General features: G+C 44.3%; 1 protein-coding gene across 1 annotated transcript in view; it reads left to right on the top strand.

Moving 5' to 3' along the window:
- The first annotated feature begins 1,564 nt into the window (after positions 1-1,564).
- The window catches only part of trpn1 (transient receptor potential cation channel, subfamily N, member 1), a 208,366-nt gene continuing 194,635 nt past the window's right edge, over positions 1,565-15,295 (top strand). The window contains exons 1-2 of the mRNA XM_080194604.1: positions 1,565-1,714; positions 8,756-8,857. Of these exons, the coding sequence (XP_080050730.1) occupies positions 1,565-1,714; positions 8,756-8,857 (252 nt within the window). The remainder of the gene's footprint in view (positions 1,715-8,755; positions 8,858-15,295) is intronic.

Consider the following 15,295-nt stretch of genomic DNA (forward strand, 5'->3'; position numbering starts at 1 on the left):
CTTGACTGGCACCCCATTCACCAGGTTAAACTTCAGCTTCCCCTAGCACCGATGCACAGTGGGAGCAGTGTTACATAGCTGGATTGGGGAATCTGGCATTCTTCTCCTTGGAGAAGAGGCATTTGATAGAGTTGTTCAAAATTATGAGTGCGCTGGACAAAGTTGATAGAGAAAAATCGTTTGCACTGATGGAAGGATTGAGAACCAGAGGGTGACATGTTTAAAGTGATTGGCAGTGGAATGAATGGCAACATGATGAGGAGCTTTTTAACCCAATGAGTAGCTATTATCTGAAATGTATGCCTGAGTGTGCGGTGGAGGCAGATTCAAAAGAGAACTGGATAATTAGTTTGGGAGAAAGAGATGACAAGGCTATGGGAAAAATAGTTGTTGTTGAGAGAGCCAGAGCCTGAGTTGTTGTTGAGAGAGCCAGCAAGGATGTGACAGGCTGAATGGCCTCCACCTGTTCTGTAACCATTCTATGAAATTGGAAAACTACTTGGTTTTACATCGGCTTGAACCTAAAATGGATATTCTAGGTAGGGATTCTCCTGTGTGGTTACAGCGAGGGGTGCCACTTACTAACCATAGCCCTGTGCCTGAGATCTCCATTTTTAACGCTGTTATTTGTAGAGACCAAATAATTCTGAGGTCGGTGCAATGACCGTTTTCTCCAGCAATCTCTCGCAATAAGAAATATCATTAAATTACACTTGGGTGGCACGGTGGCACAGTGACCTCACAGCGCCAGGGACCCAGGTTTGATTCCCGGCTTGGGTCACTGTTTGTATGGAGTTTGCACATTCTCCCCGTGTCTGTGTGGGTTTCCTCTGGATGCTCCAGTTTGCTCCAAACTGTCTGAAAGATGTGCTGATTTGATGCATTGGCCATGCTAAATTCTCCCTCAGTGTACCGAACGGGTACCAGAGTGTAGGCGACTAGAGGATTTTCACTTAATTGCATTGTTAATGTAAGCCTACTAGTGATTAATAAATAAACTTTTACTTTACGATTCAAGGCAAGTTGTGGCTGTACAATTGTGTCTTGTAAAGTTTGAAACTGAAAAAAGTTTCGCATGAAACTTCAAAGTCTCATGGCAGAGAAAATTAGATTGAATACTTTTGTTTATAAAAATAAATAAATCAAATGAAGCCGGATTTTACATGTGGAGAGGGAAGGGAACAGGTCAAGAGGGTGAAACATCCACAGAGCCTTTCCCACTAAGGGGTGAATTAATGTAAAGCTGAATCCAAGGTAACGGGCTCTAGGGCGGAGTTAAGGAAAGTTCAACTGATGCAGACTGGAGCTGTTGATTGGTGCCGGGCAGAAGAATGAAAAAAAGCCAATTGCAATCTCTTGATGTGTCCGTCCCTCCCCGCACGGGGAGCCAAGAGGGTGAAATGTAGCTTTGAACTGAGAGTGAAATTGCCAGGGTGCAGAACGGGACAGAGTCAGCCAGGGAGGGGAGAGAGGCTGGGGGGGGTGGGTAAGGTGGGGTGGAGGGAGGGAGGAAGGGAAATCTTTCCCCGACAGGGTTGCAAGGAGTGGAGCAGATGTTGGGGAGATGTCGGAGACGAGTTCCATCAGTTCTGGATCGACAGTCGGTTCAGGCAGCCGGGTGTTGCAACTGGCCAGCAAGGGAGAATGGTGCGTCCTGGAACAGACTCTGAAAAGCATGGACAAGGGAGATCGAGACATCACCCTCACGGACGAAGTGTGTAACTTGTATATATATATATATCTATATATATTTTGTTCTTTCCTACAGCACTTGGCAATCATTCTATTCTAGGGGGTGACCAGCTTGAGGGCAAGTCCAGTTTATACCCTCTGTACAGGGGAGCAAAATGCTCTCTATCTGTGAGGCTGGGAGGCCGGGGAGAAATAAAACATGAATTCTTCCCCAGAGCAAAGCAGTATTTCTCTCGCTTGTGTGTTCCCGAGAAGCAGGGCTGACTGATAAATACGAAAAAGTTCATGCAATGAGTTCACCAGAAGAGCAGTCGCCATACCAAAGAAAAATAAATTATTCTTAAGGCAAGGTTGCAGTCACCAAGCTAACATTTGAGTCAAAGACTTGATGCTATCTTAGGGTAGCTTGACATTATTTTTTCAAACTGGATTGCTGTTGAATTTAATTGGGCCCCCCCCCCTCCCCAACAGTGATCACTGGAGGTTTCAGGGTTGCTTCATGTTGACAGCTCATTCATTTTCCACCGAGGAAATTTCCACTTCTCATAAATAGGGAGGACATTCGGCCCATTGCATGTGAAAGCTGTTTGAAAGTGCTATCCAACTCTTCCCACTAACCCCACCCCCCGTCCCGTCCTCTCTGTAAATGATGCCTTTTCCAACTTAATTTGAGCGCAGTAAGAAGTCTCACATCACCAGGTTGAAGTCCAACAGGTTTATTTGGTATCACGAGCTTTCGGAGCACTGCTCCTTCCTCACCTGATGAAGGGCACAATAAGAAGCCTCACAACGCCAGGTTAAACTCCTGGTCACTCAGGCCACTCACCTGATGAAGGGGCAGTGCTCTGAAAGATTGTGATACCAAATAAACCTGTTGGACTTTAACCCGGTGATGTGAGACTTCTTACTGTGCCCCACCCACTCCAACGCCAGCATCTCCACATCATGGCTACCACCGACAACTTAATTTGACTGTTATTCCTGAATCTGCTTCCACCGGCCAATCAGGCAGTCCAACTTCCTGATCAGAAATTACTGTGCAAGTGTTGTTTTTTATTTCTGACTCCCACCTCCTCTGCCATCCTTACTCACCGTACAAAATTGTCCATTGCGAATCTTCTATCTGTTCATGATCCCTGGCCATTGGAAACTCCTGTGTTCACGTTTACAATGGAAACTGTGGGCTGGATTTTTAGCACCTCCCCCCACCCCCACCCCCACCCCCACCCCCACTCCCATCTCCACCCCCAACCTGTTCACACCCCCGGTGGTGAATTGGCAATCTGGCAGGCGAGAGCTGTATACACTTGGGTGTGATATCATGGGCACTTTTGCAGTGTCTACCCACTCACCCCAGCTGTAACTTGACCAGTGACAGGAGAAGCATCAGGAGGCCTGATCACCCATGGGCCATTTGAGGCATTTCAGTGGCCAATAAATAGCACCTTAGGGCCCTCTTTTAACAGTTGCTGAGATTGAACCCACAGAGGGTGAGGCCCAGTCCAAGTGTCTGGCCTGGCAGCTTTCACTGCAGTGATATGGGTGGACATTCTGTGCCTCTCAGAGCCTCCTAAAGTAAAGTTAAAGTTTATTTATTGGTCACAAGTAGGCTTATATTAACACTGCAATGAAGTTACTGTGAAAATCCCTTAGTCGCCACACTCCAGCACCTGTTTGGATACATTGAGAGAGAATTTAGCATGACCAATGCATCTAACCAGCATGTCTTTTGGACTGTGGGAGAAAACTGGAGCACCTGGAGAAAACCCATGCAGGCACGGAAAGAATGTGCAGACTCTGCACAGACAGTGGCCCAAGCCAGGAATTGAACCCGGGTCCCTGGAGCTGTGAGGTAGCAGTGCTGAACTCTGTTGGGCTGAGGGCCTATTTCAGTGTTATTTATCTCTATGATTCTTTGGGTGCAATCTTACCAATGTTCACGCCAACGGGATCTTCCAATCCCATCGCAGTGAACAGAGCTTTGGCTTGGCGCTCTGATTTCACTGTAGCAGGAGCGTAGCAGGAACTGGCAGTAAGATCACGCCCCATGACTTGATGGGTGGGATTTTCTGACTTTGCTCGCCCGGAAACCGGAAAATTCTACCCGAGGTCAAAGAACCTTTCCATGCTCTACCCCCTCACCTGCTCGGATTCCTGTGGCGGGCGAGACAGTAAAATTCACCTCTATGTCTCTAACTCTGCCACAAGTTCTAGCCCAATGTATACAAGCTTGTCACATTGTAATTACATCCATCCTGCCTGTGGAGGTGCTGATGAGCCACTGCTGGAGGGAGAATATAAATACACCATGAAAAATTAACAGTTTCCATTAAAATTTCGGTAATAATTGAGATATAAAAGTAAAAGCAGGATGTACTATTTTGAAATGCAGGCTGAATTACATCTGCACTACTTATTACCTTTTCATAGAAGCATTGAACATAGAAGCAGGAGCATAGAAGCTATTCAATTTGATCATGACTGATCATCAAACTCAATATCCTGATCCCCCCTTCTCCTGATATCTTGATCCCTTTAACCCCAAGGGGTATATCTAATTTCTTCTTGAAATTACACATTTTGGCCTCAGCTTCATTCTGTGGTGGCGAATTCCACAGATTCATTACCCTCTGGGTGATGAATTTTCTCCTCACCTCAGTCCTAAAAGGTTTACTCCTTATCCTCAAAATATGACCCTGAGTTTTGGACTCCACCACCACTGGAAACCTTCTTTCCGATTCTACCTTGTTAGAATTTTGAAAATAAACTTGATTTTGATTCCCTCTTCACAATGCCACAAACATATCAGCTAGTAAATAATGACTACAATTTAATGCCAGATGAAAGGATTTTTAAAAAGCTATTAAATCATAGTTACCATATCAAAAAAACCAGGCTAAATATTTGCCAAGGGAAACACATTAATTTCATTGAGTGATGGAAAGGAGTTTTTTATTGGAAGCTGTGGGAAATTATTAAATGATTTACTGTGCCTTATGCAACCCAGAAATGCATAAACTGTTGTGTCTGTTTCATGTAATATTTGTGTCTAATTAGACATATAATAAATTTAGTTTAGGAGAAAGAGAATTCCAATGTACAACTTTTTAACAATTAAGTACGTTGATTCAAGTGTGGGAGGGCATTTGTTTCCTTTTTCAAGTAACTAACTTGGCTCGTTGAGGCTGGCTGCATAAAAGAAATGAACAGACCACAAACAGGACACATGGGAAGGCAGTGGCACAATGATATTGATGTTGGACTAGTAACTTTATAAGACCCTTGTCAGACCCCACTTGGAGTACTGTGCGCAGTTCTGGTCACCTCACTATAGGAAGGACGTGGAAGCTATTGAGAGGGTGCAGAGGAGATTTACAAGGATGTTGCCTGGATTGGGAGGCATGCCTTATGAAGATAGGTTGAGGGAGCTGGGACTCTTCTCCCTGGAGAGACGAAGGTTGAGAGGCGACCTGATAGAGGTTTATAAGATATTGAGAGGAATAGATAGGGCGGGTTGTCAGAGGCTATTTCCCCGGGCTGAAATGGTCGCTACGAGAGGACACAGGTTTAAGGTGCAGGGAAGCAAGTACAGAGGAGGTGTTAGGGGTAAGTTTTCCACTCAGAGGGTGGTGAGTGAGTGGAATCGGCTGCCATCAGTGGTGGTGGAGGCGAACTCGCTGGGGTCTTTTAAAAGACTTCTGGATGAGTATATGGGGTTTTATGGGATTGGGGGTTATAGATAGGTCTATGGATTAGTAGGTATAGATGTGATCGGCGCAGCTAGTGGGCCGAAGGGCCTGTTTGTGCTGTAGTGTTCTATGTTCTATGTTTTATGTTCTAATCCAAAGACCCAGGGTAATGCTCTGGGGACTCAAGTTTGAATCCCACCATGGCAGATTGTGGGATTCAATAAAAATCTGGAATTAAAAGTCTAATGAAAGTATTGGTTGTCAGAAAAATCCATCTGGTTCACTAATGCCCTTTAGGGAAAGAAATCTTCCGTCCTTACCTGGCCTACATGTGACTCCAGACTGTCTGAAATGGGCGGTTACGGATGGGGAAAAATTACTGGCTCAGCCAGTGACACCCACATCCCATGAAAGACTAAACAAAAGAGCGTTATAGACAGATGTCGTAAGTGGTTGAGGAAACTTCATTCATTCACGTTTGAAAATTTATTGCAGTGAATTAAGGTTATCACAATTAGAGAGGCAATGAATAAAGTCAATCCAATCAAATTGTTAACGTGGATACATTGTTCAAAACTCTAGACCTAGTTTAAAATAGAATTCCATTTTTGTTGCACCTGATTGTGGTTTTCTGGGATATTTCTTCACTTACTGAAAAGCGATAGAAGCTAAGTGCAAATGTATGGATAGAGATGATGCCTCCCTCAGGCTGATAGCCCATTTGACCAGGAAGTCCCAAGCTGATTTTAGTTGCCAGGCCATTGGTTGTCTTAGGGTGAGAACTTGGTCTGGTGAGCACCCGGGATATTGATAATGGGTGAATCAATGATGGCAGTGCCTTTGAATGTCTTTGGGTGGTAATTCTGTTGCTGGAGATGGTCATTGCCTGGCACACCTATGGCGTGGATATTACATGATATTTAGAGTCATAGAGTCATAGAGGTTTATAGCATGGAAACAGGCCCTTCGGTCCAACTTGTCCATGCTGCCTTTTTTTTAAACCCTGAAGCTAGTCCCAGTTGCACGCATTTGGCCCATATCCTCTATACCCATCTTACCCATATAACTGTCTGCACCCAGTCTATCAAGCCTCTCCTTATAACCCAAGCCATCAAGTCCTGGTAGCATCCTAGTAAATCTTTTCTGCACTCTTTCTAGTTTAATGATATCTTTTCTATAATAGGGTGACCAGAACTATACATAGTACTCCAAGTGTGACTTTTCTAATGTCTTGTGCAACTTCAACAAGATGTTCCAACTTCTATATTCAATGATCTGACCAATGAAACCAAGTATGCTGAATGCCTTCTTCACCACTCTGTCCACCTGTGATTCCACTTTCAAGGAGGTATGAACATGTACCCGTAGATCTCTTTGTAATATAACTCTCCCCAGCGCCCTACCATTGACTGAGTAAGTCCTGCCTTGGTTCAGTCTACCAAAATGCATCACCCTGCATTTGTCTAAATTGAACTCCATCTGCCATTCGTCAGCCCACTGGCCCAGTTGATCAAGATCCCGTTGCAATCAGGATAACTTTCTTCACTATCCACTATGCCACCAATCTTGGCATCATCTGCAAACTTACTAACCATGCCTCCTATACGCTCATCCAAATCATTAATATAAATGACAAATAACAGCGGACCCAGCACAGACCCCTGAGGCACACCATTGGTCACAGGCTTCCAGATTGAAAACCAACCCTCTCGAACTACCCTCTGGCTTCTGTCAAGAAGCCAATTTTGTATCCATTTAGATACCTCACCCTGGATCCCGTGAGATTTAACTTTGTGCAACAACCTACCATGCGGTATCTTGTCAGAGGCCTTGCTAAAGCCCATGTAGACAACATCAACTGCACTGCCCTCACCATTCTTCTTGGTTACCTCTTCAAAAAACTCAATCAAATTTATGAGATGTGATTTCCCACTCAGAAAGCCATGTGAATGTCCCTAATCAGTCCTTGCGTCTCTAACTGCCTGTAGATCCTATCCCTCAAAATACCTTCCAACAACTTACCCACCACAGATGTGAGGCTCACTGGCCTGTAGTTCCCAGGCTTTTCCCTGCAGCCCTTTTTAAACAAAGGCACAACATTTGCCACCCTCCAATCTTCAGGCACCTCACCTGTGACCATCGATGATTCAAATATCTCTGCTAGGGGACCCGCAATGTTCTCCCTAGCCTCCCACAATGTCCTGGGATACACTTCATCAGGTCCTGGGAATTTTTTGATGCGCTTTAAAACTTCCAGCACCTCTTTCTCTGTAATCTGTAGGGACAGAAAAAAAGATGCTGAATATTATAATTATAAGAAATGTGTCTGGGACCAATATCCAGAACATGTCTATTATTGTCATAATTACCATAAGCTATAACACTAATGGTACTGCCCAATTGCAGTTATCGCAATTATGATATAGACTGAATGGCACATGATGAAGAACGCAAGCAGGATTCTCAGACCAGTAAAGAGTTAAATGGCATTGTTGAGAAAAGTGTCGTTTCTGCTTTAACAGCTAGCTCCAAAGATTTTTTTTGACACATACCACCAACTGGAATAGAAACATCTGTGCTCTGTTCAATAAGTCAGCACAGTAGCACAGTGGTTAGCAGTGCTGCCTCACAGTGCCAGGAACCCGGGTTCAATTCCGGCCTCGGGTCACTGTCTGTGCAGAATTTGCACATTCTCCCTGTGTCTGTGGGTTTCCTCTAAGTGCTCTGGCTTCCTCCCACCGTCCAAAGATCATAGAATACTACAATGCAGAAGGAGGTCATTCAGTCCATTGAGTCTGCACCAACCACAATCCCACCCACCCAGGCCCTATCCCCATAACACCATGCATTTATCCTAGCTAGTCTCCCTGATTCTAAGGGGCAACTTAGCATGCTGAATCCGCCTAACCCTCACATCTTTGGATGGAAACTGGAGCATCTAGAGGAAACCCACGTAGACACGGGGAGAATGTGCAAACTCCTCACAGACAGTGACCTGAGTCAGGAATCGAATCCGGGTCCCTAGCGCTGTGAGGCAGCAGTGCTAACCATTGTGCCACCCCTATCGGCCATGCTAAATTGACCCCAGTGTCAGGGTAAATGTGTTGGGTTACGGGAATAGGGTCAGGGTGGGATTTTGGTCAGTGCAGACTTGATGGGCCAAATAACCTTCACTGTAATGTAAGGATTCTTTGATTTACAAAGTCAGTATTTTCCATTTTGGATGGTGCTTTTACTACAGTGCCAGCTAATACCGCCTACCGCATGGGCCAATGATTGAATGTGGCACATTTATTTGACAACTCTACGATTCTGGCTTAAACATGCTTGTAAAGATATTGGTTTTGTTAAGCGTGCTGCATTTTAATTGGCAGGAATCTGGTCTAACTCCACTGCTCATCGCTGTTCGAGAAAGCAAATTGACGATTGTGGAAAGGCTACTTGAGCTAGGAGCCAATCAGAATGATCGGTCAAAGGTCAGTTCCAGATCATTTGTATTCACCACATTATTGTATCTGAAGTGTGTGCACTTATGAAGAGAGGAAAATTAAAGACCATTCCCACTAACCTTTGCCTCTTGTTTACATCAGCAAGTATGTGGTATCCTTATGATATATCTCGTATGTGTATAATATCAGGGGAGATGGTGGCATCGTGGTAATGTCACTAGACTAGTAATTGAGTGACCCCAAGAGTAATCCAATGGGAGTGAAAGCAAAATATTACAGCTGCTGAAATCGGAATCAAGAACAGAAAATGCTGGAAAATCTCAGCAGGTCTGTCAGCATCAGTGGAGAGAGAATAGAGCCACTGCTTTGAGTCTGAATGACCCTTTGTCAGATCCCTGGGGATAAATCCCACCACTGCAACTGGTGGAATTAAAAGTTAATGTCAATAATGCTGACCGTGACAAGTAGTATTGACCTGGTTTGCCATGTAGGGAAGGAAATCAACTATCTTTCCCTGGTCTGGCCTACAAGTGACTCCAGACCACAAATGGACTCACAACTGCCCTCTGAGTAAAGGTTACCGACCTTCCTGGGCTGGCTGAGAGTCTATCAGAATCAGCATCAATCTCCTGTTGGCCAAGTAAAGCATTCTGGGAAATTGGAATGCTCCTGCTACCTTACATTTCATTATCCAGCCTGCATACTTGTGCAATCACAGCATGATGCACCACTCCAGGAAGATACCGCTGGTTCCAAAGACTGTAGCAGAGCCCTGCAAAGGCAAGAGGAACTCACTGGTTGAGAGGGATATATTTTCCCCCAGTATAGAGCCAAGGTGACCAACCATCCCTTAACATTTGGGACTGTCCCGAACCTGAGGCCACTGTCCCATGTCCTGGGCTGAATGCTGTTTTCCCCATAATTCAGTTCTGTAAATTTCACATTTGCATGCTTCTGTTTGTGGCTCTAACAGCTCTGATAGAATCTTCCCCCTGTTTACCCCCATGCTCTAACAGATCCCATGCCAGAGTGTCCTTTCATTTTCTCTCCAAGAGTCCGAAGCTGTACTTGGAGCATGATCATTTGATTGCATCATATGTGAACCCTTGGACACCTATCCACCATTTCTTGCATTAAAATATCAGAAAGATTTCAATGAAGTTGCTTTGAAAGGTGATGGGCCTTCTTTATTCAGTAGTTTTCATCTCACACCTTCAGTTTTCCTTGACCTCACTTCCAAGAACTTTACAAGATGCCACTTCTGGGGTCTCTCCACAACGTCACGTCTGGGAGGTCTCCGTGACTTCACTTAAAAGAACTTTCCACTTCTGCCGCAAGCTCCCAGGATGCGTCTAGCAAGAGTTGGCAACCCGACCTCTGAAAAGGCCTAACGAGTCGCTCAATTGAAGGGCAATTAGGGATGGGGTAACAAATGTTGGCCTAGCCGGAGGTGCCCATATCCCATGTAATGTATTTTAAAAATCCTGATGACTTATTGGAAATCGGTACTCTGTTTATACAATAGGGTAACTTTCCAAAACATGTGGACAGCATGACTTCTGTACAAACATTTGATAAATCATGCTCATTTTCTAACATTTTTCTTGGTGTTTTCTATGATTTTTAGTCAGTTGAAAGGAATGAACTGATTTTACAAGAGTGTGGCTGCAGATACTGGGTCCCACTGTCACATCATCAAGTTAAATAAAGACTTGAGAAATCTGACTTGCACCCAAAGTGGCTGCAGAGTGGGCCTGAATCATGCAAATGTCTTATTGGAGGTTGTTAATCCAGAAGAGAGCGGGGAATCCACTTATCCTTAGTCCAAATGGACTGGCAGGTCAACTCTGGGTGGGGGAAGGAGAGCAGGAGAGAGAGAGAATCTTGAAGAGGACAGTAACAGAAATATGGGCCGGGATTCTCCAGTTTTGTTCACCGTCTCCGCTGCTGCCAGCGAGAATGGAGAATTTGGCGCACAGCCAAAACTCCATTCACTGCAGTGGGACTGGAGAATCCCAGCAAGGTGGGAGAATTTAACCATGGTTAATGTGTGTGATCTCGGAAGAAGCTCCGCTGTCTAACAAACATGAACTTGAAACCTTTCTGGGTTTCCTCCTTGAGTGGCTCTCTGTAGACTCTTTGGCTCGGTTGGTGAGTACTTGGTACAAGTAGACAGAGTATGCACAGTGCCCCCCTCTCAGCCCACGTGTGCTCGATTCTTTCACATGCATTCCCACTATGAGCACTGGTACCTCATTTATAAATTTAAGGAATCAAAAATCTTTCCAGGCAGACGCCCAAGACAATTGAAGACTCTCCAAGCTAAAATGCTGTCTGGTGCACTTTTAATGACATGAATTTTCGTAGCCTAATACTGATTTACACAAGAGGAATGGGAAACTGTGAGCTACATTTCTGCTACTTGGTATTCTCATCCCTGTCAAGTACTTATTCAAAACCTTTATCCAGATCAAGCACTCAGACAGTTGTCTGATTTTCTTTAAGAATCTCTGCACCATGTTTCCTCAGCATTGCAATTATTTTCTAAGGGCTTCCAATTTTCAGGAGGTATTGGAGAGAAATAAATGACTTCTTTAAAATTTGAAGGATATTTTAACCAATGCTTAAAAGTCAGTATTGCTTACCCATTGGCTGTGTCTCTTTGTTACCACATTGTCACTGATGATATTGAAATGTTACATCTCCAGATGAGCTTCATAGAAACATTTCATGTGACTCCAGGGCCACAGCAATGTGATTGGCTCTCAAATGCCCTCCAGTAACTAGGGATGGACAATAAATGCTCGCCAGCCAGTGATGTCCATGTCCCACGAATGAGTAAAAAATATACAAACAGAAACACCCACAAATATCATTGTAATTAGACAGGAATATCAATTATCAATTACAATTTATTATAATTGTACTGGCGTCTCCCTTCATATAGATAACGAAAGGATGTTCCACAGAGTGGGGGTATCAGGATAATAGGATGAGGCATGAGTACATGGTACAAAGGTGCACACCCTCGCCCACAGGATATCAAGGACTGAGTTACACAGCGTAAGAGTGCCCTTATGGGGTCAAATACAACCAATCAGAAGCTAAAATAGCACCCCAAAACCTCCAAATAATGAATGAATGCCATTGAAAGAGAAGAACCTCAGGAGACAACCCCAAATCCAAGACGCAGTATTACCGTGTCCACTCTCACATGCAGTTTAACAGAGTAGGATTATACAGCCTCATGGGAAGAGTGCAGATAAAACAGAGCTCAGATATCTAAACTTACCCTCTATCAAGTAGCCGCTCTCACAACCTACACAGCCAAGGAAAATATAGAAAACCAACCCAAACAAGGCCGGACAACTGAGGATTCCCCAACCACGTTTGGGTGTGCACGTGCAAAAATTCCTCCCAACTCCAGCTACACCAGAGGAATCAACGATTATAATTTTTTTCCAGGATACATGATCTTCCAGTATCTTCACCGAATGCCAACAAGGATTCTTTATCCCCAAATAACAAAAATACAAAAGAAAATCTGACACCCTTAGTCCTAAAGGGGGCTTTCTCCACCCACTATGAACAATCCAGAACTATCTCATCCAGTTACTTTTTAAAAGATGTGAGACAACCTGCCTCCACCACGCTCCCAAGCAGCACATTTCAGAGCATCACCACCTTTTGGTTATAAAGATTTTCCTCACATCCCCCCTAAACCTCCTCCCCCTCACCTTGAACCTATGCCCCCTCATGACTGACCCTTCAACTGAGGGGAACAGCTGCTCCTTATCCACTCTGTCCATGTCTCTCATAATCTTGTACACCTCAATCAGGTTGCTCCTCAGTTTTCTCTACCCCAACGAAAACAAACCAACCCTATGCAACCTCTCTTCATAATTTAAATGTTCCAACCCCGGCAGCATCCTGGTGAGCCTCCTCTGCAACCCCTCCAGCACAGTTACATCTTTTCTATAATATGGCAATCAGAACTGAACTCCACACTAAAGTGTGGCTTCTCTGCTGACAGAATGTGAGGCCTCACCAAAGTTCTATACAATTCCAACATGACTTCCCTGCTTTTGCAATCTGTGCCTCAACTAATGAAGGCAAGTGTCCCATATGCCTTTTTCACCACTCTCCTAACATGCTCTTCTGCTTTCAGAGATCTGTGGACAAACCTGCCAAAATCCCCTTGTTCCACAGAACTTCCTAGCGTCCTACCATTCATTGAATATTTCCTTGTCAAATTATTTCTTCCAAAGTGTATCGCCTCACACTTTTCAGGGTTAAATTCCATCTGTCACTCATCTGCCCATTTGATCATTCCATCTATATCTCCTTGTAACCCAAGACACTCTGTCTCACTGTTAACCACTCGTCCAATCTTTGTGTAATTGGCAGATTCACCAACCCTGCCCACCACGTAGTCATTTATATAAATGACAAGTAGGGGCACACCCCTGGACATTGGCTTCCAGTTACTAAATTGAATATTTTGTGTACTTGGATTTGATTGGTTGTATTATCTATGGGGGGAGATTGTATGCATTATATTTGCTTGAGTTCCACTCCAATTTCATTTCATGATGGGTGCAAAGCAAAATTGTTGTGCCGTATTTTTTGCATTAAGCCCTGCTGTGCTGCAGTCAGCACAGTTCAGTTAGTGCTTTATTGTACCCAGAGGGTGGTTAGAATATGGGACTAACTATCACAAGGAGCAGTTGGAGTGAATAGCATAGAGGGAATGTTATTCATAGAATGAATAACATTTAGAGGGAAGCTAGATACATACATGGGGAGAAAGGATAAGATGGATATACTGATATCTTTATTTATTCGTGTCACAAGTAGGCTTACATCAACACTAAAGTTAAGTTATTGTGAAAACCCCCTAGTCGCCTCACTCTGACGCCTGTTTGGGTACATGGAGGGAGAATTTAGCGTGGCCAATGCACCTAATCAGTATGTCTTTCACGCTGTGGGAAAAAAGTGGAGCACCTTGAGGAAACCCACTCAGATATGGGGAGAACGTGTAGGCTCCATACAGATGGTGACTCAAGCTGGGAATTGAACCCAGGACCCTGGAGCTGCAGTGCTTACTGCTGTTAGGGTTGAAGTAAATGTGAAGAGAGTCTTGTGTAGCTTAAACAGCATGATAGACTGGTTGGGCTGAATGGCCTGTTTTGCCCTCTAAATTCAATACTATTCCGTGGAGTATAATACATGTTCCTGTGCTGTAATAAAGTCAATTTGTCTTTCTTGATCTGTTCACTTTGGTATTTGTAAATAAATATTGTCAGTAGCTTGCTCTTATCAATTTTTTTTATTGGCATCACTCATTTTACTAATTAACCGATGTTGATACAAGATATATGTCCCCTTTGCTGATATTCTCATAACGTAATGAGATTTTCCTTATCTTGAGCACAATAAAACTGTGAGTCATCTCTTAGCTCATTTTCTGAGGGCACAGCTACACTTGAGATGGTGCCAACATTCAGGACGCAGTTAGAAGCTGAACCAGTGAATTTGTCCAACTCTACGTTGCTACATTGAGTAATGGTCTTACAGTTAGTCCCTGCAATTGTCCAGCCAGTGGCACATTTACACGGGAGGGGCTGGGCAGGGCTGACTGGAGGCCAGGCACTGCTCACAGGGAGAACAAAATCAGAAAACGAACTAAAAGCCGATGAGAATGAGCTGTCTTTCTAATTTTGGTTCAGGGAGCTCTGACAGACTCTGTGCGTGCGTTGGCCTTCCCGTATGGATAAGATCAGCTCCACCTATGATCCACTCCGTGGAACTAGCCAGGGCACCTTGTCAGGCCCCCGGAATGAATGACTGTTTGAGTGAGGTTGATAAAGCCCGACCCACATCACTGCCTTCCGAAAACAAAGGGAAAAACTTGAGTTGGAAATAAATGCACAAGACACAAGCATTTGTACACTTCAGTCATGTGCAGTCACTAATTTAGTAGACGTAAATCATTTGTGCACCTTCTAATTTGTTCTCAAATTTAGCTGTCATTCCTCAGCACCAGCAAAGTGAGAAAGTTGAAGCAACAGCGTGAGCCAATAGCAGAAAGGAGGCAGCCGGACTGTGTGGTGGTCATTTCCTTTTTATGTTGAGTCCTACTCGGTTTTTGGAGGGCACTCTCGATATAAGCTGAATAATCCCATGGGTGGAATCTTGTTGAGGCATTGGGGGGAATCCTGCCTTCCAATTGGTGGACTGCTGAGAGCACCTCAAGGCCTTTTTTCAGGAATGCCTGCTGAGCCACAAGTTAATCAGAAGGTGATAGTCGAAGCCACTGGTGAGCCTTCTTCTGGAGTTAAGACCCCAAGGATAGAGATCCTGCCTAAAGAAAGCTCCATAGAATCCCTAGAATCCCTACAGTGCAGAAGGAGGCCATTGGGTCTGTACTGATTCTCCAAATCAACATCTTATCCAGGTGCCCTC

Source organism: Carcharhinus amblyrhynchos, chromosome 8 (assembly GCF_965287045.1).
Source record: "Carcharhinus amblyrhynchos chromosome 8, sCarAmb.v2.hapA, whole genome shotgun sequence".
In the NCBI taxonomy this organism is placed as follows: Eukaryota; Metazoa; Chordata; class Chondrichthyes; order Carcharhiniformes; family Carcharhinidae; genus Carcharhinus; species Carcharhinus amblyrhynchos.